The sequence below is a fragment of the Anolis sagrei genome, chromosome 5 (assembly GCF_037176765.1).
Source record: "Anolis sagrei isolate rAnoSag1 chromosome 5, rAnoSag1.mat, whole genome shotgun sequence".
Classification (NCBI taxonomy): domain Eukaryota; kingdom Metazoa; phylum Chordata; class Lepidosauria; order Squamata; family Dactyloidae; genus Anolis; species Anolis sagrei.
The window spans coordinates 86,629,945-86,657,344 of NC_090025.1; the positions used below are offsets into that span (position 1 = coordinate 86,629,945).

The window sequence follows — 27,400 nt, forward strand, 5'->3', positions numbered from 1 at the left end:
GGCAGCCCCATGTAGAGCGCATTACAGTAGTCCAATCTAGAGATGACCAACACATGGACCACCCCGGCCAGATCAGCTGTTGGCGCACGAGTCTCAATTGTGCAAAAGCCCTCCCGGCCACCGCCGACGCCTGAGCCTCAAGCATAAGTGATGAATCCAAGAGGACACCCAAACTGCAGACCTGTGACTTCAGGGGGAGTGTAACCCCGTCCAACACAGGTTGCCACCCTCTACCCCGATCTGGTTTACAATTGACCAGAAGGACCTCTATCTTGTCGGGATTGATTGATCTTCAGCTTGTTCATCCTCATCCAGACAGCGACAGCGGCCAGGCACTCGTCCAGCACCCGAGGGGCTTCCTTGGAGTTAGGTGGAAAGGAGTAAGTAGAGTTGTGTGTCATCTGCATAGAGATGGCACCCAACTCCAAAACTCCGGATGACCTCTCCCAGCGGTTTCACGTAGATGTTAAAAAGCATGGGAGACAGAATAGAGCCTTGCAGGACCCCACAGGTCAAAGGCCAGGGGTCCGAGCGGGCGTCTCCCAGCTTCACCATCTGGGATCAACCCTCCAGGAAGGACCGGAGCCACGACAGAACCGTGCCCCCAAGACCCATCCCAGAGAGTCGTCCCAGAAGGATACCATGATCGATGGTATCGAAAGCTGCTGAGATGTCCAAGAGAACCAACAGAGTCACACTCCCCTTGTCCAGTTCCCTGCGGAGGTCATCCATCAAGGCAACCAAAGCCATCTCGGTGCCGTGGCCAGGCCTGAAGCCAGACTGTGACTGGTCCAGGTAATTGATGTCATCTAGAAAACCCTGGAGCTGGGAGGCGACCACCCGCTCCAGCACCTTACCCTAATCTGAATGTTTTCTGAATTTGGCTATTATTTGGAAATAAACACATGCTAGAACTTTTCTGGTTGTGAACGGATGCAATGTGTAAAAAAATAGCAGCCTTTTAAAAGAAATAACTTGCAACACATGTCACACAAGTAGATGCAGGGGATTTTGTGCTATATGTCATTCAATCAATCAGTCAATCAATCAATCAGATTGATTTAAAGTGGATGGCAATACATTTTTAAATAGTTCTTGGGAGAACTGGATAGATATGGGACATTTTCTCTTTACCTCTTTGTAGGCACCATAATCACAGAATGTGAAATGGGATAAGTGGATGGAGGCAGAGGCAGAAATATTAGAACATTCAGAACTTTCTAATCAAGTTAAAGCTGATAGCTTCCATGATGAAAATATTCAAGCATTTACTCTGAACTTTAAAGCAGTTTTCCAAGGTGATGAACCCTATTCCCAATATAGGTTCAGCACCTTGGATAGTTCATTTAAATTACTAATGGGTCGTACCCACTAATTGTCGTACCCACTTACGCACTTTGCTTTCACTTATAACAGTATCACCATATACTTCACAAATCTGTCGATGAATTTCTGCAGCAGGCAGGTTCCTTGCTGACAAAAACCGTTTCACTGAGCGAACCTCACGTGCGGAGGGTGAGTTGATAGTCTTAAACATTTTTAAAGCACAGAACAGAACCGTACAGGTTAGCTACAGAGCGGAAACTGAGCACAGTTGTTCCCGAGGCATGCCGGTACACGACGCACGCGCTTCGTTGCAATATGCGCGTGAACTACTAGTGTCTACAACAAAATGGACCTTACTTTAAAATTTCCCCTGGTATAACTTTATTCTACAAAACGTACTGCCTGTGGAATGGAGTTTCCTTCACTCCTCTTGCTTATCTAATAAGACTGCCAGACTTCAATAGTTAATGTCTCCTCTGTGGTTATAAGCTGTCACACCAGTAAATAACTCTTTAGAAGCGCTGTTCTGTTAAAGTAAATACTGTTAACAAAGATAATATATACGTAAAGATAAACTTCTGAAGAAGCATTCCGAAATATGAATGATTCCCGGAAGACATCATCCCATGTAATCTTTTCATACTGGGAGTCTTTTCCTGTCCCACATGTAACTAACTGATGAAATTACTGCTGCTATAGAGCTGACAACACTCCTTGGTAGGAGCCTATAAAAAAGAAAGAAAGAAAGAAAGAAAGAAAAAGAGAGAGGGAGGGAGGCAGGGAGGATGGATGAATGGAAGGAGGAAAGGAAGGGCAGGCGGGCAGATTTTTATCATAAGGTGCCTCCTCTACAAACTGACCCATCTATACCTTTATCTATAATAAAAGTCAATGTTTGTTTGTATGTATGTATGTATGCGGAGGGCGGAAGGGCGGAAGTGTATGTGGCAGCTTTCTGATTGGCTATCACTTTCACAGGCCACAGAGGCTTGCACGAGCGACGGATCTGGACCAAACTTGGCACACATAACCCCCATGACCCCCTGTACGTCCTGGTGAGCTATGGGGGAGGACGGACAAAGGATGATGGATTTGTAGTACTTTCAACCCCTTCAGCTCCCACAGACCACTGTGGCCCCCAACAAAGACCGATAAAGACCAAACTTGGCACACAGAGCCCCCATAACCCAATCTACTTCCTGATGCGGTTTGGAGGAGGGTGGACCATGTACCTCCACTCACTTCCTTTAACCACAGCAACACTCATCCAATTACCAATACAGATCAAACTTGGCACAGAGAGACCTCATGGCCAGCTCAACACTGTGGTGTGGTTTAGGGAGGATGGACTACAGATGATCGGACTTGCAGTACCTTAACTCACTTTCTGAGACCACTGCAACCCTCATCCAATGACTGATCAAGACCAAACTTGGCACACAGAGAGGTGATGAGATGTCTTTGTTTGTTTCCTCTCTGTTGTTGTGCTGTTGCAATTTTAGAGTTTTTTTTAATACTGGTAGCCAGATTTTGTTCATTTTCATGGTTTCCTCCTTTCTGTTGAAATTGTCCAAATGCTTGTGTATTTCAATGGCTTCTCTGTGTAGGACATCTCATCACCTCTCAACAAAAGTTGGCTCCAGGCACTGTCAGGCCATTATATGCTAATCAAGGTGATCAGTTGAAACATTCACACCTAGCTCCAGCAGACAAGAGTCCTTTGTCTCACTCTGGTCATTCCACAGATATATAAACCCTTTCCCCTAGTTCCAACAGACCTCACTACCTCTCAGGATGCTTGCCATAGATGCAGGCGAAACGTCAGGAGAGAATGCCTCTAGACCATGGCCATATAGCCCGAAAAAACCTACAACAACCCAGGATTGTTGTTGTTGTTGTTGTGTGCTTTCAGGACCTTTCAGATTTAGGCTGACCCTGAGCGAGGGACGGGTAAATGACCTTACCCGGTTTGGGTTTCAACCGGCAAGGCATTCCATAAATAAGGGGCTATGATCGAGAAGGCTCTATACCTAGTAGATGACAAATGATAGATCCGGATGTTAGGGACTGCAAGCAAGAGGGCTGTATTTGGCCCCCGGGCCTTAGTTTGAGGACCTCTGTTCTAGAGCTTCTGATAACCAATAAAACTTTTTATAAATAGATCTATTTTCTCTTCAATACTTTCTATTCTAATTGCCTCATTCTCTGAGTTGGTGCACATAATCAAAATTCAATTACTATTACAGTTGGTAGCATTATGACTGTATCTAACTGTAGCCCTGTTATACATTTCAATCTATTTATTATTCACAGTGTGGCATGTATCTCCCTACAGATAAACTTTAAGAAGAAAAAGAGAGAGCTGCACACAGTGCCATGCTATTGCCTCTGATCAAAATGTAAATAAATAGTCAATAAAATAAGCACTCTACATAAGGAACTAACTGAACAGACTGACCTCGCTGAACAATCAGAATGACTTTTGTCTTACTGCCCTATTGGTTTTTATTTCGATGTGTTCCCAGAACCATCAAATGGATTGCTCACTAGAAGAATCTGCTACACAAACCAATTAATCCACAAGTTTCCAGTGCAGGTGCACACTGTAACAACAACCAGGCAACCTGGTCAAATGGCACTCTTAAATACTGTGTAACCATCATCATTATGATCATAGTATGCATCTGCTGAAAATATCCCTGCCGAAAAGGTGCTTTCATCTCACTAGCTTTGATATATTCACATTTTAAAGCTTAGCTGCACATTAAGTTAGTTCTAGGGCCTTATAGTTCAAATCATTAATTTTATGGGCTTTCCTTTCTTAGCTTCAAGAGACTGATACCACCTATGTTAAACTTTCTGTGGTAGTTTTGGAAGGAAATATGTTTAAGCCATTAGGCATGGTGATACCTGCTGAAGTTCCCCAAGGGAACACCTAACTTTTCTATTAGAACCTTTTAACAATAAGAGGTTTGTAGATGACATATTTCTCAGTCTTGTTCACTCCTGAACTAAGAAATGTTCCCTGAAGGTTTGAATGTTGTTTTTCAGGTTTAGTAAGATATGAATAATCAACTTTTTTTTTGAAAAATATAAAGTATTTCTGAATATTGTGAATTGCGGATGGGTGGGAAAGGGTACGGTGTCAATTTCACATGCTAGCATTCTGCTTAAAGTAACAATTAATACAATAACGTTTTCCTATGAAGGAAGGTTACAGATCAACTACACCCAAGAGTATTGAAGGAAGTAGCGGAAGTCATTTTGGAACCATTGGCAACCATCTTCGAGAGTTCTTGGAGAACAGGAGAAGTTCCAGCAGATTGGAGGAGGGCCAATGTGGTCCCAATCTTCAAGAAGGGAAAAAAGGATGACCCAAACAACTACCATCCGGTCAGCCTCACGTCGATACCAGGCAAGATTCTGGAAAAGATAGTTAAGGAAGTGGTCTGCAAACACTTAGAAACAAATGCGGTCATTGCTAATAGTCAACATGGATTTATCAAAAACAAGTCATGCCAGACTAATCTGATCTCTTTTTTCGATAGAGTTACAAGCTGGGTAGATGTGGGGAATGCCGTGGATGTAGCGTACCTGGATTTCAGTAAGGCCTTCGACAAGGTCCCCCATGACCTTCTGGCAACTAAACTAGTCCAATGTGGGCTAGGCAAAACTACGGTGAGGTGGATCTGTAATTGGTTAAATGGACGAACCCAGAGGGTGCTCACCAATGCTTCCTCTTCATCTTGGAAAGAAGTGACGAGCGGAGTGCCGCAGGGTTCCGTCCTGGGCCCAGTCCTGTTCAACATCTTTATTAATGACTTAGATGAAGGGCTAGAAGGCAGGATCATCAAGTTTGCAGACGACACCAAATTGGGAGGGATAGCCAATACTCCAGAGGACAGGAGCAGGATTCAAAACGATCTTGACAGATTAGAGAGATGGGCCAAAACTAACAAAATGAAGTTCAACAGTGACAAATGCAAGACACTCCACTTTGGCAGGAAAAACAAAATGCAAAGATACAGAATGAAGGGACAATGCCTGGCTTGAGAGCAGTACGTGTGAAAAAGATCTTGGAGTCCTCGTGGACAACAAGTTAAACATGAGCCAACAATGTGATGTGGCAGCAAAAAAAGCCAATGGGATTTTGGCCTGCATCAGTAGGAGCATAGTGTCTAGATCTAGGGAAGTAATGCTACCCCTCTATTCTGTTTTGGTTAGACCACATCTGGAATATTGTGTCCAATTCTGGGCACCAAAATTCAAGAGAGATATTGACAAGCTGGAATGTGTCCAGAGGAGAGCTACTAAAATGATAAAAGGTCTGGAGAACAAGCCCTATGAGGAGCGGCTTAACAAGCTGGGCATGTTTAGCCTGAAGAAGAGAAGGCTGAGAGGGGATATGATAGCCATGTATAAATATGTGAGAGGAAGCCACAGGGAGGAGGGAGCAAGCTTGTTTTCTGCTTCCTTGGAGACTAGGACGCGGAACAATGGCTTCAAACTACAAGAGAGGAGATTCCATCTGAACATGAGGAAGAACTTCCTGACTGTGAGAGCCGTTCAGCAGTGGAACTCTCTGCCACGGAGTGTGGTGGAGGCTCCTTCTTTGGAAGCTTTTAAACAGAGGCTGGATGGCCATCTGTCAGGGGTGATTTGAATGCAATATTCCTGCTTCTTGGCAGGGGGTTGGACTGGATGGCCCATGAGGTCTCTTCCAACTCTTTGATTCTTTGATTCTATGATTTGGATGTCTTTTGATTTTTTAAAGCAAGTGGGGGAAAGGACAAAGATATAAATTTGTGCATTGTGTGGAGAAATTGGGTAGGATTTTTCTCCTCTCTGTCTCATGTGAAATAGGAGAAATGAGACAGTAGGGAACAAGAAGGTTTGTGGAGATGACACTGTCAAAGTACTGAAGCCAAGAACTTTCTGTATATGAACTGTCGCACAGCTGGCTGGGCGTCGGCTATGCCTCATCACTACTGACCAAAAGGTCATGAGTTCGAAGCCAGCCCAGGTTGGAGTGAGCTTCTGATCAATTTGTGTAGCTTGCTGTCAAACTTTACAGCTTGAAATACAGTTGCATCTGTCAAGTAGGAAATTTAGGTACTGCTTATGTGGGGAGGCTAATTTACAACACCATAAAAATCTCCAGCAAGCATGCAAACAATGAGGAAGTACTTCATCAGTGTCACAAATGGACAGTGAAGCAACAGTTCCCCTGGTGGCCAGAACACCCTCATGAAAAAGCTGGAATATTAAATAGCCTCTGTCTATATATGTTGTGTGTCTATGGTACTGAATGTTTGCCATGTATATGTACACTATAATCCGCCCTGAGTCCCCTATGGGGTGAGAAGAGTGGAATATAAATACTGTAAATAAAATAAAATAAATATTTTGGAGTTTCCTTATGTGCATCTGTCAACTTCCTCAACTTCCCCACCTGGCACAGATCTTCAAGTACATGTATTTCAGTATTCTGCACACACTTGATTCCCCAATGCCTAGCTGGAGAGGCATATTATTAACAGTTATACATCTATCATGTAATACAATATACTACTACTACTAATAAAATGATATTATAATTATATATTTTATATTAAATGCAATATTACTAATAATATTACAGTATAATGTTATAGTACAATGTAATATATAATATTAATATTATGCTATGATAATAATATGAGAAGGGCGGCTGTTCTGTCGCACGCTGGGCTTGAAACGAATTGTTTTTAAAACAGGACGTGCAACTTTAGCCCAGCGGGAAGCCAGGGGGCCCAAAGAGAAACTCTTAAGGATTTTCATCATAAACAGTCTTTGGAGGGCTTGTGAAATATAACAAAGTCTTTATTGGTGAACAATCAACAGAAACTTCTTTTGTCTTCAAAAGGTTAAACAAATGCTTTCAGGTTTTTGTGCAACTGGTGGCTTCTAACTGTTACTTTACTCTAAAGGAAAATCCCTTTCCAAACTTCTCCCAGGCTATCTGTGAATCTAAACCTAACTGATGTGGGCTCCACTACCAGGTTGAACTGCGTCTCAAAGCACTGAGTGGACCTACCAGTAGGCCTGTAGTCCCTTCAGCTACTGTACCCTCAGCTGGAGTTCTTAGATATTCAAAGCTGTTTTTCCCTCTGAAATTCCTCAGAGCTTTAGGGCTGTTTCCCTGGGAATCTTTGGGAATCCTTTTGCTCTTAAAACTGTTTTTAGGGGAAGTCTTAAGGGTTGAAGCCTTTGTACAGGAGAAAGTCTGTACACGTTCTGTACATTGACTTTCCTTGCTGAGACTGACTGAAAATGGCTCCCTTCCCTTCACAATTGTCCTGAACAGGGGGCGGAACCAAACTTAACGATGATGGACAGGGGGCCTGCCCTATAACTGCAAACTTTAATAGGAAGCCACCCTTCTGCAGAATCCCAAGCTTTGGGCTGCAAGCAAACACTTAATACAAGGCAAATACAAGGCAAATAAAGTGGGAGCTTCTGGTACAGCTGTACCAGCACAGCGGCATATAAATGTCATAAATGTCGTAAATAAATAAATATCAGCCTCAATCATGTCGTTCACGTGCTCCAACTTCTCAGCTGTTGGTGTGGTGTGTGGTCTGTCACTTCATGGAAAATCCTGATTTTGGCATGCCCGTTTTCAGCAGATAACTTGTACTAACAGTACTGCTATTGATGGTGTCATCTCCATACACCTTCTTCAGCCTTTTGTGGATGTTCCCCACTGTCTCATTCTCACAAATTAGGAACTCCATTGTAGCACGTTGCTTCTAACAGATATCAAGAGCAGCAGCCATCTTAGAGGAGTGCTACGTCAATACGATATGTGAGAGTGGGTTGAATTAAATCTGAATGGAAGCAAAAAGGAATCTACTGTGCCCTCAGCAAATAGCAAAGAGGTAGAAAAATTGATTTCTACAAAAATGTTGTGTATTACTTTTGGAGTGACCCTCATAGTTTGGTGAGGCACAAGAGGAGTTCTGTGGCTGAGAAATCTAAATGCCCTCTCTTAAACTTCCATGGGATGTTACCCTGGAAGTAAAACATGTATAGCATTGAGTGATATTGTCAGCTGATTGCTTTCCTTGAATATTGTAGGCTTTCGATCTGGTAGCAATGTTCTATTTAATCTCTTCTGGTAATTTTCTGGTGCATACAAGCCAGTGGTAGGGCATGGCAGCACAGAAAATACGTCTGGACTCTATTATTCAGTGAAAACTCTATTATTCAGTGAGGACTACTGTTGTATCAAGAGTTAACTGTCTTGCATTACTGGAATAGCCACTGGGGAAAAGCAATGTTGTCATGTGGAATCACATTCTGTTCAAATTCTTTACAGTGCTTGAACATATATCTTTATGTGAAGCATGCATTTCCCGTATGCTTCAGTTTATTTCTAACTACTAAGCTTTTCATTTACCATATAATTATTTGAAAGAATTCTCAGATCTTGTTCTAGTAATTATCATGATGGCTGTAGTGGGATTATATGGGCTACAGAACAACTATGAAGCTATCCAGGTATCTATTTAGAAGTCTTATTTTGGTATCTGCCTGACCTCTGACTTACCCTTAGGTCACTTCTACCAACTTGATCTGGCTCAGAAGTCACATTCATAGAATCATAGAATCATAGAATCAAAGAGTTGGAGGAGACCTCGTGGGCCATCCAGTCCAACCCCCTGCCAAGAAGCAGGAATATTGCATTCAAATCACCCCTGACAGATGGCCATCTAGCCCCTGTTTTAAAAGCTTCCAAAGAAGGAGCCTCCACCACAATCCGGGGCAGAGAGTTCCACTGCTGAATGGCTCTCACAGTCAGGAAGTTCTTCCTCATGTTCAGATGGAATCTCCTTTCTTGTAGTTTGAAGCCATTGTTCCGCGTCCTAGTCTCCAAGGAAGCAGAAAACAAGCTTGATCCCTCCTCCCTGTGGCTTCCTCTCATATACATGGCTATCACATCTCCTCTCAGCCTTCTCTTCTTCAGGCTAAACATGCTCAGCTCCTTAAGCCGCTCCTCATAGGGCTTGTTCTCCAGTCCCTTGATCATTTTAGTCGCCCTCCTCTGGACACATTCCAGCTTGTCAATATCTCTCTTCAATTGTGGTGCCCAGAATTGGACACAATATTCCAGGTGTGGTCTAACCAGAGCAGAATATAGGGATAGCATTACTTCCCTAGATCTAGACACTATGCTCCTATTGATGCAGGCCAAAATCCCATTGGCTTTTTTTGCCACCACATCACATTGTTGGCTCATGTTTAACTTGTCCACGAGGACTCCAAGATCTTTTTCACACGTACTGCTCTCGAGCCAGGCATCCCCCATTTTGTATCTTTGCATTGCGTTTTTCCTGCCAAAGTGGAGTATCTTGCATTTGTCACTGTTGAACTTCATTTTGTTAGTTTTGGCCCATCTCTCTAATCTGTCAAGATCGTTTTGAATCCTGCTCCTGTCCTCTGGAGTATTGGCTATCCCTCCCAATTTGGTGTCGTCTTGATGATCCTGCCTTCTAACCCTTCATCTAAGTCATTAATAAAGATGTTGAACAGGACCGGGCCCAGGACGGAACCCTGCGGCACTCCACTCGTCACTTCTTTACAGCCTCTTGGCGTCAGGAATTTAATGGACTTTAATAAAGAAGTTCTAGTTCTGTGTGCAGCTGTTCTCTGTGTTGATGTGCAGCTTGATACACTACCCAGCGGTGTGATCGTCCTAGTTTCTGGCAAAGCTGATCCATAGTGACTGGGAATTTGGAAGGACTACACAGTGCTTCCTCTATGAACCGGAAGTTTGCCCGAGGAATAAGATCTTCCAGGATGTTGTGTGTTCTTTAGCAGTGATTTCTGGCTTTGTACTTTTGCTTTGACTCTCAGGCTCAAACTCTTGGCTGACCTCTTAACAGCTGCCTATGACTCAGCTTTGCCAGCTGCTGCTTAGAAATTATTAATCAGTCTTCCCTTTTGTTGTCTTCTGTGATTCTACAACACCTAGAAACTGGCAGTCAGATGTGAGATATCCCATGTCCTTAAGTGTGCTGCGTAGCACATTACATGTGCTCAGCTTCATGGGACATTCCCATGCGGTTACTACAGAAGTGACTTTTAACAGCAAGCTCTCAAGAAAACAGAAGCCTTACTCTTCTCTCCCTCTCCTGAATGGAACCTACCATTTTCAAGAAAGTATACCCAATGGTAAAATTAACACTGAAAAGTTGAATGCAAAAAATATCAGTATGCAAAGGGATATTGTAGCGCCTTGGAGACTAACAGAGAGAACAAAGTTGGTAGCACAACCTTTCTTTCTTTCTTTTTTAGATTTTTTAAATTTTATTTTATAATACATTAGCTGTCCCCTGCCACGTGTTGTTGTGGCCCAGTCTGGTGATCTGGAAAATAAAGTAATGAGAAAGTGTTGGTTTCTAATCTATGTAATTCCTTTATGCTTGTGAGTAAACAGTATTTCTTGTTGTTTCTTTGTCAGTGTTGATGTGGAGAGTGTCAGGTTTGCCTACTCTGGAATATGCAACATATCATAGTCCTTCTTTAAGGGTCTCTTTCAAATCTATGATACTATATCTGTGTGAGTGTGTGTGAGTGAATCATATCTATCTATCTATCTATCTATCTATCTATCTATATTTATGACTGGATGGCTCTTTGTCAGGAGGTCTCTGATTACATTTTCTTGTCCTGGTGAAGAGAGTTGGACTGGATTGCCTTAAGTATTTTCTGTTGGTCATGGGGGTTCTGTGTGGGAAGTTTGCCCCATTTCTGTCATTTGTGGGTTTCAGAATGCTCTTTAATTGTAGTGAACTATAAATCCCAGTAACTACAAATCCCAAATGTCAAGGTCTATTTCCTCCAAACTCCATCTGTGTTCATATTTGGGCATATGGAATATTTGTGTCAAGTTTGGTCCAGATCCATCATTGTTTGAGTCCACACTGCTCTCTGGATGTGGGTGAACTACAATTCCCAAACTCAAGGTCAATGCCCCCCAAACCCTTCCAGTTTTTTTCTGTTGGTCATGGGAGCCCTGTGTGCTAGGTTTGGCCCAATTCCATAATTGGTGGAGTTCAGTATGCTCTTTGATTGTAGGTAAACTATAAATCCCAGCAACGACAATTCCCAAATGACAAAATCAATTTTTTGAGTGGAGGACATACATTGGGTTGTTAGGTGTCTTGTGTCCAAATTTGGTGTCAATTTGTCCAGTGGTTTTTGAGTTCTGATGTTATCACAAACCATTATATAGATAGAAACATACAATCTTCAAAATCAGCCGTCAAAATACCAGTGTTTTTCCCAATCCCACCACCATCACGACTCCACACACCCCACCCACCCCAGCCCAGGAACAGTTAACTACCATATATTCTGGCATATAAGACTACTTTTTAACCCAAGAAAATCTTCTCAAAAGTCTTATACGAGGGAGTCGTTTTATACACGGGAATCGTCTTATACACTGGAGTAGCCTTATGCACGGGAGTCGTCTTATATGCAGGAGTAGTCTTATACGCCGGGAGTCATCTTATAGAGCGGGTGCTGAAACTTCCAATCCGGATTGGAGAATCTGTGGTTGCTACATATTCTGGCGGGAGCTGAAAAATGGCAGTGGCCACGTCCCTGCCATATGCAGCGACTGTATGAAAGCATTAAGGGCGACACTGTACAAGTACGGTAGAAGAAAATCCATTCATCAGGATTCATGGACTTAATGCGGTCCCGATGGTGAGGTGAAGGGGCGCCTCACCGGGAAGGTGTAAGTGAAGGGCGGAGCAAGCTGCAGGCGTCCGGGGCACCTGAGGTATGGAAAGCAAGTGTGTGCAGAATACTTGAAGAAAGTCTGTGCCAAGTGGGGCTTGAGGAAGTTGACAGATGCACATACGGAAACCCCAAAATCCATATACATAGAAATCCATATATAGAAAGCTCTTGGCTTCAGTACTTTGACAGTGTCATCTCCACATACCTTCTTCAGTCTTCTGGATGTTCCCTACTGTCTCATTTCTCCTATCTCGCATGAGACAGAGACAGGAGAAAAATCCTACCCATTTTCTTCTCACAATACACAACTTTTTATCTTTGTCCTTTCCCCCACTTGCTTTAAAGGTTTACATTCCTATCAGCATTCTAGTTTTAGTTCAAAAAAAGAAATTTGTCATGCCAAACTTTTCTGTAATATTCCATATAAGTAGTTGATCTGACAAAAGATGTCATTTTACTCAATCGGCATTTCTGATCCTCAGATTTATAAAGCAATTTGGCAAACTCTAAAAAAACCCTCTAAAATTACAACAGCAAAACAGCAGAGAGGAAACAACCAGGCACATCTTAACACCTCTCAACAAAAGGTTTTCCCAGGCTCAGGCAGGCCTTCAAATGCTAATGAAGGTGGTCAGCTGAAACATTCACACCTAGCTCTAGCAGAGAAGAGCTCTTTGCCCCACCCCAGCCATTCCACAGATATATAAACCCATTGTCCTATTTCCAACAGACCTCACTACCTCTGAGGATGCTTGCCATAGATGCAGGCGAAACGTCAGGAGAAATGCCTCTAGAACATGGCCCTATAGCCCGAAAAAACCCACAAGAACCTGGTGATTCCAGCCATGAAAGCCTTCGACAATAAATCTGGCAACTCTCTGATTCAATTTGAAAGCAAAGGCAGCTAGATCTCAATTTTATTCTTCCAGACAAATTACACAACGGGAGTTATGCCCATCAATGAAATGCTTATTGGACATTGCATTATCTCAATTAATAATTCAATTACACAATGTGTAATTAAACCAGTTCCAATGTCAGGAAACATCTTCTTACTCTCACATACTCTTGTATTGCTTTTGCCAGTGAAAATCTCTTCCAAAAAAAAAGAAAAAGAAAAAGAATGGTACCACTACAGATATCAGAGGAGGAATTAAACAAATGGCAACAATTAATTAATAAATATTGCAATGGCAATAAGAAAAAACAGGTTAAATAAACAATTTTGGTATGAGTCACAAAAGGTTGGAGGTTTAGCACTTCCCAATATTTTTTAAAAAATACTATGAAGCAAATAGGATGAGACTAGTCATAGAAGGGATGATAAATAAGGAGGATTTGGAATGGTTGGAGGAAGATTTGGAAAAAGTAGAGGAAAAAAATTGGAATATATTTTTTAAGAAAATAAAAAGGAAAGAAATTAAGAGAATAAAAAACCCAATGTTGAGAAATGTGCTAAGAATTTGGAATAGATACAAGGAAATATTATTATCAGAAAGTTCAACACTAACACCAATAGTAATAGATAGAAAATTCCCCAAAAAATTAAAAAACATATTAGATAAAAAAAATAAGAGAGAAGAATATAGATAAAATTGGAGATTGGATAAAAGTAAACACGAAGAAAGAAACTATATTGAGGGAATTTAGAGATATGAAACTCTCATGGTTCCATTGCTTACAGTTAGAGCAATGGTTCAAGAATTGGATAAAAAATAATGGGGAAGGAGGCAAACTTACACAAGTTGAACCAATGACACAAAAAGAAAGAGCTGTGGGAGGATACCACAAGTTGAAAGGAATAACCAGCAAATGTAGAAGATAATAATTGATATTAAGGGGGGGGGGGAATAAAGGACGCAACATTAAGCGAGATATGGGAGGAAGATCTAGGGATTAGAATAAAAGAAGTGGATTGGGTACAATTATAGGATCAAAGATATTTAAAGAATGTATTGATACATGTTAAAGAAAATTACGAGGGGTATTTTTTAAGTAAGGTCCGTTTTGTTGTAGACACTAGTAGTTTGCGCGCATACCTCAACGAGCGTGTGTGTCGTGTACCAGCATGCCTCGGGAACAACTCAGTTTTCACTCTGTAGCTAATCTGTACGGTTCTGTTCTGTACTTTAAAAATGTTTAAGCCTATCAACTCACCCTCTGCATGTGAGGTTCACTCGGTTTTTGTCAGCAAGGAACCTGCCTGTTGCAGAAATTCATCAACAGATTTGTGAAGTGTACGGTGATACTGTTATGAGTGAAAGTGGGTACGACAATTCAAAGATGGCCGTGACAACGTCCATGATGAGGACCACTCCGGTCGCCCTTTCGACGATGTGAAAACGGCAGTGAACTCTTGGTTATCGGAGCAGGCGGCAAGTTATTATGAAGAGGGTATTTTTAAATTGGTTCAGAGGTATGATAAGTGTTTGAACAAACTTGGCAACTATTTCAAAAAATAGAGTGAAGTATGTACTTTCTGAAAATAAATTTACTTTTTTGAAATAAACTTTCCTTGTGTACTTATGTTCAAACGGACCTTACTTAAAAAATACCCCTCGTATTATACATTGGTTTGGAAATTGTACTTAACACCAATAAAAATTGCAAATATTAATAGGAATGACACAAAAAATTGTTGGAGAGGTTGCCAGGAGGTGGGTACATATATACATATGTGGTGGCAATGTAAATGAATTTTGGGGGAAGGTATTTGGAGAGATAGAAGCTATAATGAATATGAAGATAGGGAAAAGTGCAAGCATTGCATTGTTGTCACTATATAACGTTAAGAAATTGAAAAAAAAAAGAGAAAGATGCAATAGATAACATGTTAACTGGAGCAAGATTACTGATAGCGAAGAATTGGAAAGGCAAAAAGACCGTGCAAAAAGAATCTGCGAACCCCACCTCCTCCAAGATGAACTGAACCACCTCAACTGGGCTCTACAGGCCAATGGATACTCCACCTCAGACATCAGAAGACTGCAAGACCAAGAACAAGCCACGAGAGTAGAGATGAAGATCCAGCCAGAGAAAAAGTGTTCTTGCCATACATCAAGGGAACCCCTGACCGCATAGGGAAGCTGATGAGGAAACACAACATACAAACCACCTACAGCCCCACCAAGAAAATCCAACAAATGCTACGTTCAGCAAAGGACAAGAGGGATCCTCTCACCTCTGCAGGAGTCTACCGTATACCATGCAGCTGTGGACAAGTCTACATAGGGACAACCAAACACAGCAATGCCCAAACACGAATCAAGGAACATGAAAGGCACTGCAGACTACTCCAACCAGAGAAGTCAGCCATAGCAGAGCACCTGATGAACCAACCTGGATACAGCATATTATCTGAGAACACAGAAATGCTGGACAACTCTCACAACCACCATGTCAGACTACACAGAGAAGCCATTGAAATCCACAAGCATGTGGACAATTTCAACAGAAAGGAAGAAACCATGAAAATCTGGTTACCAGTATTAAAAAACTCAAAAATTACAACAGCAAAACAACAGAGAGTAAACAATCAGGCACATCAAATCACCTCTCAACAAAATTCCTCCCAGGCACTTTCAAGCCATTAAATGCTAATCAAGGTGGTCAGTTGAAACATTCACACCTAGCTCCAGCAGACAAAAGGCCTTTGTCCCACCCTGGTCACTCCACAGATATATAAACCCATTTTCCTACTTCCAACAGACCTCACTACCTCTGAGGATGCTTGCCATAGATGCAGGCGAAACATCAGGAGAAAATGCCTCTAGACCATGGTCATATAGCCCGAAAAAACCTACAGCAACCCAGAGATTCTGGCCATGGAAGCCTTCGACAATACGTAAAATAAATATACCAATTGAAGAATGGTATAAAGAACTATGGAAAATAGCAATAAATGATAATTTTACATGTAGGTTAAGAGTCAGGAAAGGGGTATGGAAGGAAAACGACTTTGATGAAGTTTGGTGAAAATTTATTGAGAATGGCTTAAAAGAAGTAAATGGGAAATTACCTCCACAAGAAGAAATGGTATTTTGGAAAAAGAATGTAAATTGGAGTGGCTCGAAAGGGGGGGCACAGAGGTGAAAAAAAAAAGTATACAAGATATATATACACTTATAGTTGATGTAATGAATTGAGTACGGAATATAAGAGTATTGAAGGTATTGATGTATTCTAAGAAAACCAATAATATATATATATATTTAAAAGAAAATCTCTTCAAACAAATGCTTTATTCAAATATTATTATTAAACTGGGGACATACACTGAAATGATTACGAATGCCACAGAATCACGTGGCTCCTCTTTCAAAGTTTGCATACATTTTAGTGCACCTCCTACAACATATTTCTCATAGTATCATAGAATCAGAGTTGGAAGAGACCTCATGGGCCATCCAGTCCAACCCCCTGCCAAGAAGCAGGAATATTGCATTCAAATCACCCCTGACAGATGGCCATCCAGCCTCTGTTTAAAATCTTCCAAAGAAGGAGCCTCCACCACACTCCGGGGCAGAGAGTTCCACTGCTGAACGTCTCTCACAGTCAGGAAGTTCTTCCTCATGTTCAGATGGAATCTCCTTTCTTGTAGTTTGAAGCCATTGTTCCATGTCCTAGTCTCCAAGGAAGCAGAAAACAAGCTTGTTCCCTGTGGCTTCCTCTATGGATTGTGACTGTTTTGCCCAACTGTGGAAGGTGTTTAAGCATTGAATCACACATAGGAGTGACAACACTACAAGACCCTTTTAGTAATATGTCAATACTGCTCTAATTGAATTAAGCTCTTCCATGCCTCAAAGCTCATTAGAGAGACATACCTTGTTAAGAAGTGGAGATAGAGAACACCAATTATTAAGGAAATCAATATTTATACAGTAGGTAAAATGCACCTCCTGCGGGTTTGGGAACCATCTATCAAATAATCTCTAAATTAGAAAGTCTGAAAGTGAAGGCCAGATATTGGTGAAAGTCACCTTTGTAGTTTGATAATACAAACAAGATTGATAAATTCTCTCTCTGGGATTGGGGGAAAACAGAGGAAACTATAATTAAATTTTAATTTCACTTTTTCCAGTTCAGTACATGGATATGTACCGAACAAATAACAAAGCACACATACACACAAACATATTTTACTATCATGACTGGTGTTAAATACTGGAGACGCCTCAAATTATAAAGGACATGTTCCAATCAATACCAATTACTTTGAACAGCAATTGATTTCAATCACCAAGTTCAATACATTCTTTATCATTTCCATAGAGGCCAATGGTGCTGAAAAGTGATTGCAGTTGTGTCCTACTGAACTGCCAATTGCTTGTTTACTAATTGGATTTCTTCGGCTTTCACAAAACAATCACGGATTTCAAAGAGAAGCCATTCTTCTGAGATCAGAGCTGCTTGAGAGCAATAATCCAAACAAAGTCCCAAACTAAAAATAAATAAATATAAATGGAAGGACTGTATAGAGAGTTCTTGGAGTTCAAGTACCCAGGGCCAGATCAACTACACCCCAGAGTATTGAAGGAACTAGCGGAAGTCATTTCGGAACCATTGGCAACCATCTTTGAGAGTTCTTGGAGAACGGGAGAAGTTCCAGCAGATTGGAGGAGGGCCAATGTGGTCCCAATCTTCAAGAAGGGAAAAAAGGATGACCCAAACAACTACCGTCCGGTCAGCCTCACGTCGATACCAGGCAAGATTCTGGAAAAGATTGTTAAGGAAGTGGTCTGCAAACACTTAGAAACAAATGAGGTCATCGCTAATAGTCAACATGGATTTATCAAAAACAAGTCATGCCAGACTAATCTGATCTTTTTTTTCGATAGAGTTACAAGCTGGGTAGATGCGGGGAATGCCGTGGATGTAGCGTACCTGGATTTCAGTAGGGCCTTCGACAAGTTCCCCCATGACCTTGTGGCAAACCAACTAGTCCAATGTGGGCTAGGCAAAACTACAGTGAGGTGGATCAGTAATTGGTTAAATGGACGAACCCAGAGGGTGCTCACCAATGCTTCCTCTTCATCTTGGAAATAAGTGACGAGTGGAGTGCCGCAGGGTTCTGTCCTGAGCCCGGTCCCGTTCAACATCTTTATTAATGACTTAGATGAAGGGTTAGAAGGCATGATCATCAAGTTTGCAGATGATACTAAATTGGGAGGGATAGCCAATACTCCAGAGGACAGGAGCAGGATTCAAAACGATCTTGACAGATTAGAGAGATGGGCCAAAACTAACAAAATGAGGTTCAACAGTAACAAATGCAAGATACTCCACTTAGGCAGGAAAAACAATGTGATGTGGCGGCCAAAAAAAGCCAATGGGATTTTGGCCTGCATCAATAGGAGCATAGTGTCTAGGTCCAGGGAAGTAATGCTACCGCTCTATTCTGCTTTGGTTAGACCACACCTGGAATATTGTGCCCAATTCTGGGCACCATCTTTCAAGAGAGATATTGACAAGCTGGAATGTGTCCAGAGGAGGGCAACTAAAATGATCAAGGGTCTGGAGAACAAGCCCTATGAGGAGTGGCTTAAGGAGCTGGGCATGTTTATCCTGAAGAAGAGAAGGCTGAGAGGAGATATGATAGCCATGTATCAATATGTGAGAGGAAGCCACAGGGAGGAGCGAGAAAGCTTGTTTTCAGCTTGTTTTCTGCTTCCCTGGGGACTAGGACGTGGAACAATCGCTTCAAACTACAAGAAAGGAGATTCCATCTGAACATGAGGAAGAACTTCCTGGCTGTGAGAGCTGTTCAGCAGTGGAACTCTCTGCCCCGGAGTGTGGTGGAGGCTCCTTCTTTCGAAGCTTTTAAACAGAGGCTGGATGGCCATCTGTCAGGGGTGATTTGAATGCAATATTCCTGCTTCTTGGCAGGGGGTTGGACTGGATGGCCCGTGAGGTCTCTTCTAACTCTTTGATTCTATGATTCTATGATTCATGCTGAAAGTGGCTGGAAGTTGACCATAGAATTGCACTGGAGGTCCTATACATGTCAAGAGAAGTGGTTTTTTTTCAAATAATAAAAAATAGTGGACCTTTATTCATGGTTTTCTTACTTTCATGGGGATACGGTGTCCCTAATTCCTATGAAAGTGGAGGACAAGTGTTTTTATTTTTCCTATATGTAGAATTCCAAAATCTTGCTCTTTTATCCTACTGTCTAATTCTCATTTGTAGTTGAAGAAAATCCCACATTCCCACAACTGCTGCCACTTCTGACTTTCTCTTTTCTTGTTGCTATGTAATGCTGTTAACAAGACATATGCTAGATTGTAGAAGCAAGCAAAGAATCAATTGGAGGTCAGTATGTCTATTTTCAAAGACAAAAGAAACCATGAAATTACACTAAAATGTGCATGTTTTTAATGTACAGTCCACAAATATATAACATGAAGGGATACGGATTTTTTTAAAAAATCCTCAGGCAAGAGGCATAGAAGTATTGCATTTATGAAGCTATGAGAAATTACACTGTTTAGCCGGTATTGCACCACCTGTCATCCGCCGGGAAGTAGCAGCCAATAAATAATGAAAGGACCAAGGCAGAGACATCTCCAGCTCATCCCCTGTTTGGGTATCAGCCAGCACGTCAACGACTTAAATCAAGAAATAGTTTTCTAAGATCTATAGAGACACTTGCTGGAACATCTCAGCAAGTGAGAGTCCAAAAGTGGCAGGCTCAAACCCAGAACCTCAATCAATGGCTGATACCAAATGAGAGACTCCCCCCTGGGCACACAGAAGACGGGGCGACTTGGAAGGCGCTGAACAGACTGCGCTCTGGCACCATGAGATGCAGAGCCAACCTTAAGAAATGGGGCTACAAAGGGGAATCCTCGACATGCGAGTGTGGAGAGGAGCAAACCACAGACCACCTGCTGCAATGCAACCTGAGCCTTCTACATGCACAATGGAGGACCTTTTTGTAGCAACACCAGAGGCACTCCAAGTGGCCAGCTACTGGTCAAAGGACATTTAATCAACTACCAAGCTTGCAAACTTTGCGTTTTGTCTGTTTGTTAAAAATTTGTTAAAAATGTAATACAATTGTCTGGTTGTTACTGACACGATAAATAAATAAATAAATGTAAATGTGCTTACGTATCCTTCCAATAATAATAAAGAGAGTAACATAATAAATGTAATAACAACAATAATAAAAAGAGTAAAATAATGAATGTAGCAATAACAACAATTATACAGTAAAATAATAAATTTATAACAATAGAGTAAAATTATAAATGTAATAATAATAAATAGAATAAAATAATAAATAAATGAAAATAATAATAATAACAGAGTAAAATAATAAATAACCTTGACTCGAGTATAAGCTGAGGGGGACGTTTTCAGCCTAAAAAAAGGGCTGAAAAACTAGGCTTATACTCGAGTATATACAGTAATTGGCTTTCACCCTTAGATGAGTGGTACAACCAAGTGACAACCAGAAAATTAAAATCAATGAGAATTCTTTTGGTACAGTTTGTATTGATATGTTATTGTGAGCCTTCAAGTTATTACCAATTCAAGCAAACATACTATGGGGTTTTCAAGGGAGGAGGGAGCAAGCTTGTTTTCTGCTGCCATGGAGACTAGTACATGGAACCATGCCTTCACAATACAGGAAAGGAGATTCCACCTAAACATGAGGAAGAACTTCCTGACTGTGTGAGCTGTTCAGCAGTGGAACTCTTTGCCCCGGAGTGTAGTGGAGGGTCCTTCTTTGGAGGCTTTTAAACAGAGGCTGGATGGCCATCTGCAGGGGGTGCTTTGAATGCGATTTTCCTGCTTCTTGGCTGAATGGCTCATGAGGTCTCTTCCAACTCTTTGATTCTATGATTCTAAGTGTCGGATAAGCAAACTGCCCATCCCATGATGTTGTTGGACTTCCAGCAGAGGCCTTGTACAGAACTTAAGTGGAAGTGTCATATGACACTTCTCTCCCAACACAGGAGCCAGCTTGTGTTGTGCAGGCTTCAATGGAGCCACCACAAATCCTTGCCTGTTGGTCCAACATTTTCCATGTGTGATGGAGTGAGCGTTATTGCAAGGGAGTGGCATGCGCGGCTATGGATTCACCCTGCTGTCGCTCTGCACTTCACTACTGCTCCACGGACAATATTGTCTACGTACTCCAATGTCCGTGTAAATTACTATATGTTGGGATGACCACCAGACCCCTGAAAATCAGAATTAGTGAACACCACTCTTGCATAAGAAATGGGTCTACTGACTCTTCTTTATATGCACATTTTCAAGAGAAGGCACACACTTGCTATAGCTTTAAATTTTGTGCTTTGGAGAAGGTATCACCTAAACCTCATGCTGATGTGAAAAGGTACTTGTTACAGAGAGAGTCATTTTGGATGTTCAAATTACAAACACTTATCCCCCAAGGGCTTAATGATAGAATAGATTATACTTGCATCCTGTAACATTCTATCCTACTTAAGAGTTACCTGTTACCATCACAATTGCTCAATTCAGAACTCCTCACTCAGAGCCTAGGCTGTTTACAGGAATGTAAGTAGACTTACATGGGTTTTGAAAATCCCCTCAAACAGTGGGGTGTTTGGGCATTCTATTATACCATTTTGTTTATATATTGTCCTTTTCCTATCTAGTGAATCCAAAGATTATAAATGCTGATAGGAAATCAAAACAGAACCAATAGCTACCAATTAGAATGTAAGTAGTCAAACGTGTACAACAACAACCTTTTCAAAACTATGTCAATTCGGGGATTGTAGTATACCTATTATCTGTATGTTGCTGTGTTTCTTATTTAGTGAATCAAAACATCATAACACCTGAAGAAGATATTGCGAAACAAGGGAAACAACCCGGGAGACCTTGTTGTGTGCCACTGTCACTGATGTTGTTTATGGAAGATCTTTCGACAACATAGAAAGTGTTATTTTGTGTCACTGTTTCTGTTTAATTGTTATTTTGGAAGCTCTAGTTTCACTGTGTTAACAAAGTATTGATAAACTATCTTCTATTTATAAACAGTCTTTAATTAATCGTGTGAATGTTCTCATGTTACATTCAATGTAGAAATTCTTGGAACATAAAATTGTGGGTTGTTGTAGGTTTTTCCGGGCTATATGGCCATGTTCTGGAGGCAATTTTTCTCCTGACTTTTCACCTGCATCTATGGCAAGCATCCTCAGAGGTAGTGAGGTCTGAGGATGCTTGCCATAGATGCAGGCGAAATGTCAGGAGAAAAATTACCTCCAGAATATGGCCATATAGCCCGGAAAAACCTACAACAACCCAGTGATTCTGGCCATGAAAGCCTTCGACAATATATAGAAATTGTGATTTGCAATCTACAGTTTTTGTAATTGTTGTTATAGATATCTGTGCATGTTACACTATACTGGCTTCAATGGAGCCATCACAAATCCTCGCCTGTTGGTCCAACATTTTCCATGTGTGATGAGGTGAGCATTGTTGCAAGGGAGTGGCATGTGTGGCTATGGATTCACCTTGCTGTCACTCTGTTCAGCGGCACAACCAAGCAAAGCAAAACGCTTCTCCTGGCTCGTGTGATAAGGTTGAAAAGTGTCTGTTCAGTGTACACTGCAGTCCACATATGTATATGCCAGGGGGTTGGACTTGATGGCACATATGGTCTCTTCTGACTCTATGATTCTATGTATGAAGTTCTAATAGAGCCAGGTGTGTTCATGTGTGTCCACCCCAATAGAGCATTTTAATTCAGTTTTTTTTCTGATCTGCTGAAGGAAGTTAAGCACATCTCAAGTGTGTGACATAATAAACTGAAATGTATCTCAGACAATGAAAAATGATACGATTCCACTGTCTTGGCTTTCACTTGTCACCTTCTCTTTTCTCCTTAATTGGTGCAGTTATGGCTTCCAATTGCAGAAAATTCATTTGTGCTTACCGTTTCTCACATACAAGCTCTCTTACCATTATCCTCCAATTTTCCCTAAATTCAAGTTACTGGGCACCATGACACAGTCTAAGGAAAGTTCTGATGGAGGTATCAAAAAGCAGCAAACATAGACTTACCTTCATATGTTCCACTTTCTAAAAGGGCACCACTTTTCTCTAATTCCATAAAATCTTCAACAGTGATGAAAATATAATCCACACCAGGAACTTCCCCCTCCTTATGAGGCCTTGTAGTGCCTAAATTGAAAAAGAAAAAGCACATTAGGCATAATCATAAAAAGGTATTAAGGGATATTTGATATCTGACAGATGTTATTTGTTTATTTTTTAAAAAACAAATGATTTTATTCATTGAGGTAGTTTGGATCAACAGCAGGTTTGATTTATTGCACACTTTCATTAAAAACTACAGCTTGCTAACAGAAAGATGTGATTGTTTCTGTTTTCTGCTCAGTGAGATTTACAAAATGTTAAGTGTAAATACAAATGCTGTTTGAGGTGTAGTACAATGATTTCAATGTTGATATGGATCAGGATAAAAATCTCTAAATCTGCTATAGATTGGTGATAGAGCACCTGCCTTGCATACTGGAGGCACAGATTTAATCCTGGTATTTCCAGATACACACACACACACAGGTGTGTGTGTGTGTGTGTGTGTGTGTGTGTGTGTGTTTTATATACACACACATTTTGCCATGATTCCACTGCAATATCCTAAGAACCCTAGTACTGGCAGTTTAGGGAATTTTCTATCAGAAAAGCTTTTTTTGCCATTTCTCTTACGAATCAGTAAGTGAGTCAGAAATTATTCAGCTTTCCCCCCGCTTCTGTTCCCTGGCCTCAGTTCAAGCCAGAGAAGCATTCTAAACCAGTGTGGATGGATTCCCTTCCTTTCCTTTCCCTCCCGCGTCAGTCTTAAGCAAGAGAAGCGGTTTTAACCAGTGTGGATGGATCCGAGTCAGTTTAAACCAGTGTGGATTGATTCCTTTCCTTTTCCTCCCACATCAGTTTAAACCAGTATGGATGGATTCTCTTCCTTTCCTTTCCCTCCCACATCAGTTTAAACCAGTGTGGATGGATTCCCTTCCCTTCCTTTCCTTTCCCTCCCGTGTCAGTCTTAAGCGAGAGAAGCGGTTTTAACCAGTGTGAATGGATCCGAGTCAGTTTAAACCAGTGTGGATTGATTTCCTTCCTTTCCTTTCCCTCCCACATCAGTTTAAACCAGTGTGGATGGATTCCCTTCCTTTCCTTTCCCTCCCACTTCAGTCTTAAGTGAGAGAAGCGGTTTTAACCAGAGTGGACGGATTTCTTCCCTTTGCTTCCCCCCCCCCCGGCTTCTGGAGTAAAACAACTACTTTCAAAGTAAAGACCACCTAATGACGAAGGATCAATGGATGTGCGAATGGATCCGAGTCAGTTTAAACCAGTGTGGATTGATTCCCTTCCTTTCCTTTCCTTTCCTTTCCCTCCCACATCAGTTTAAACCAGTGTGGATGGACTCCTTTCCTTTCCTTTCCTTTCCTTCCCGCATCAGTCTTAAGTGAGAGAAGTGGTTTTAACCATGGTGGATGGATCCGTGCCAGTTTAAACCAGTGTGGATTGATTCCCTTCCTTTCCTTTCCCTCCCACATCAGTTTAAACCAGTGTAGATGGATTCTCTTCCTTTCCTTTCCCTCCCACATCAGTTTAAACCAGTGTGGATGGATTCCCTTCCTTTCCTTTCCCTCCCACATCAGTTCAAACCAGTGTGGATGGATTCCCTTCCTTTCCCTCCCACATCAGTTTAAACCAGTGTGGATGGATTCCCTTCCTTTCCTTTCCCTCCCACATCAGTTTAAACCAGTGTGGATGGATTCCCTTCCTTTCCTTTCCTTTCCCTCCCACTTCAGCCTTAAGTGAGAGAAGCGGTTTTAACCAGAGTGGATGGATTTCTTCCCTTTGCTTCCCCCCCATCCCCTCCGCTTCTGGAGTAAAACAACTACTTTCAAAGTAAAGACCACCCAATGAAACAGGAAATAACACTTTGAAACCATTAACGAAGAACTCGGTAGTCACAGAAGTTTTGCAAATTTTGAACATTTTTTTCTGTGAAAATCGGAATTGACTTTCGATCCGAATCACCAGCGCCCCTACATCCAAAACAAGTTTTGAACCAATTTTTTTTTATCAAGCAAACCTACTGTTTAGGGTTTAGAACCTGAGCTCTTTCAACAGTTCAGTTCTCTGAACATTAGTTTCAGCTCTCAGTCTAAAATCTGGAGGTTTGAAAACTCACAAAACTCTAGCAATAGCGGTAGTAGTAATATTTCAATAACATTCCTCAACCTTTACTGTTATTCTATCTGTCCTCCAAATGCCTACCATCTGAGACACCACATCACTTTGACTTACTGTAAGGCTAGCCTTGCACACCATCAACAAAACCATTAAGCTTGCCAAAAGTCAGAAATGATTTGAAAGCACACAACAGCAAGAAGAAAAAACTGGCCATGTGCACACCTCAGACTTTGCCCCATCCAATTACTGTGCACAGGACACAGAATTGTCTTCCTCTTGGCATTCTTTCACCACTACCAAATCCTCTTACCATAGTATACCATCATGCGATGAAGTGGTGGGTTGTTTTGTTATATCACTATTTTATGCAACACTGTGACATAAGCCATTGCCACAATGCAAATTTAGACAGGAAAAATAAGGGCAAATTTAGACTGTAAGAAAAGCAAGGGTAACAGAGGATATTGTTCTGGTACAGCTGTACTAGGAGCTCCAACTTTATTTGCTTTGCATTAAATGTTTGATTGCAGTCCTAGGTTTCAGGGACTCTGCAGATAGGTGGCTTCTTTTGGTTGCAGTCATAGGGCAAGTCACCTATCATCATCATTAAGTTTTGGTCCCGCCCCTTGCTCAGGGAAATTGGAAAGGGAAGGGAGCCATTTTCAGTTAGTCTCAGCAAGGTTAAGTTATGTATAGGATGTGTGTAACTTCCCCTGTACAAAAGCTTCAACCTTTAAGATTTTCCAGGGAAGCCTCCCCGAAAGCTTTAAAAATTCCGGGGGAGAACAGTTTCAAGAGTCTTTAAAAATTCTGGGGGGAAACAGCCCTAAAGACCAAAGAACTCCAGCTGGAGAATATCTAAGCCCTTTCTGGTAGGTCCACTCGGTGTTCGAGACGCAACTCGACCCGGTAGTGGAGCCCACATCAGTAAGGGTTAGATTACAGTCAGCCTGGGAGAAGTTAAAATGTTTTATTGTTTATTGCTTAATGTTTATTGGTTTGCTTGGGTTTTATTGTGTATTTGTTATGCTGTTGTTTTATTGAGGGCCTTGGCCTATGTAAGCTGCACCGAGTCCTTCAGGAGATGTTAGCGGGGTACAAATAAAGTTAATAATAATTATAATAATTAAAAAGGGGATTTTCCTTTAAAGAAGAAGTTATTGAAGACAGTTGCCTGTCCTTTGTGGGCAAGATTAGGAATTCACCAGTTGCCTAAAAGCTTGGAATCATTTGCCTAATTTTACTGAAGATTAGCGAAGTTTCTGTTTGATTGTTCATTGATAAAGGACTTTGTTGTACTTCACAAGCCATCTAAAGACTATTTGTGGTGAAACCCTCTGAGAACTTCTATTTGGGCCCCCTGGCTTCCCGCCGAGCAAAGGTTGCACATCCTATTCTAAAGACAATTATTTACAGGCCCAGCACGCGACAGAACAGATATACATTAGCATATACATTTCCATTTGTAGGATCGTATTTGATAGACATCTGTTGATGATCACAAGTACTGTAAACGGTTCTGGCTCAAGTTACCTATCCGTACGTATCTCTGCCTATCAGCCCGCCAGGACCCTAAGATCTTCTGGGGAGGCCCTGCTCTCTATCCCGCCTGCTTCACAGGTGCGGCTGGCAGGGACGAGAGACAGGGCCTTTTCTGTGGTGGCCCCCCGGCTGTGGAACACCCTTCCTATGGAGGTAAGATCAGCCACCTCGCTAATGGTGTTCCGAAGAAGATTAAAAACTTGGATGTTTGAACGGGCATTCGGTTAAACAGTGCAATGAATGTGATGATTACAGGAATGGAAATTTGGACGACGGATTGGATCACGACTCTAGTTATGAGATGCATTGTGTTGTCTATTGTTGTGTCAATATTGTATATTATGCTTTTATGGTTTTAAATTGCATATCGTTGATTGATTCTTATCCTTGTTGTAAACTGCGTTGAGTCGCCTGTTGGGCTGAGAAACTGCAGTATACAAGTAAAGTAAATAAATAAATAAATAATAATCACATTGTACAATCACCGATATCCCTCATATCATTTGCCTAATTTTACTGA

General features: G+C 41.4%; 1 protein-coding gene across 15 annotated transcripts in view; it reads right to left on the reverse strand.

Annotated features, from left to right (window-relative positions):
• The window catches only part of MAGI2 (membrane associated guanylate kinase, WW and PDZ domain containing 2), a 1,143,898-nt gene that overhangs the window by 521,183 nt on the left and 595,315 nt on the right, over nt 1-27,400 (reverse strand). For all 15 annotated transcript variants that reach the window (XM_067468832.1, XM_067468841.1, XM_067468833.1 and 12 more), the window contains one exon: nt 23,176-23,295. In XM_067468832.1, the coding sequence (XP_067324933.1) occupies nt 23,176-23,295 (120 nt within the window). The remainder of the gene's footprint in view (nt 1-23,175; nt 23,296-27,400) is intronic.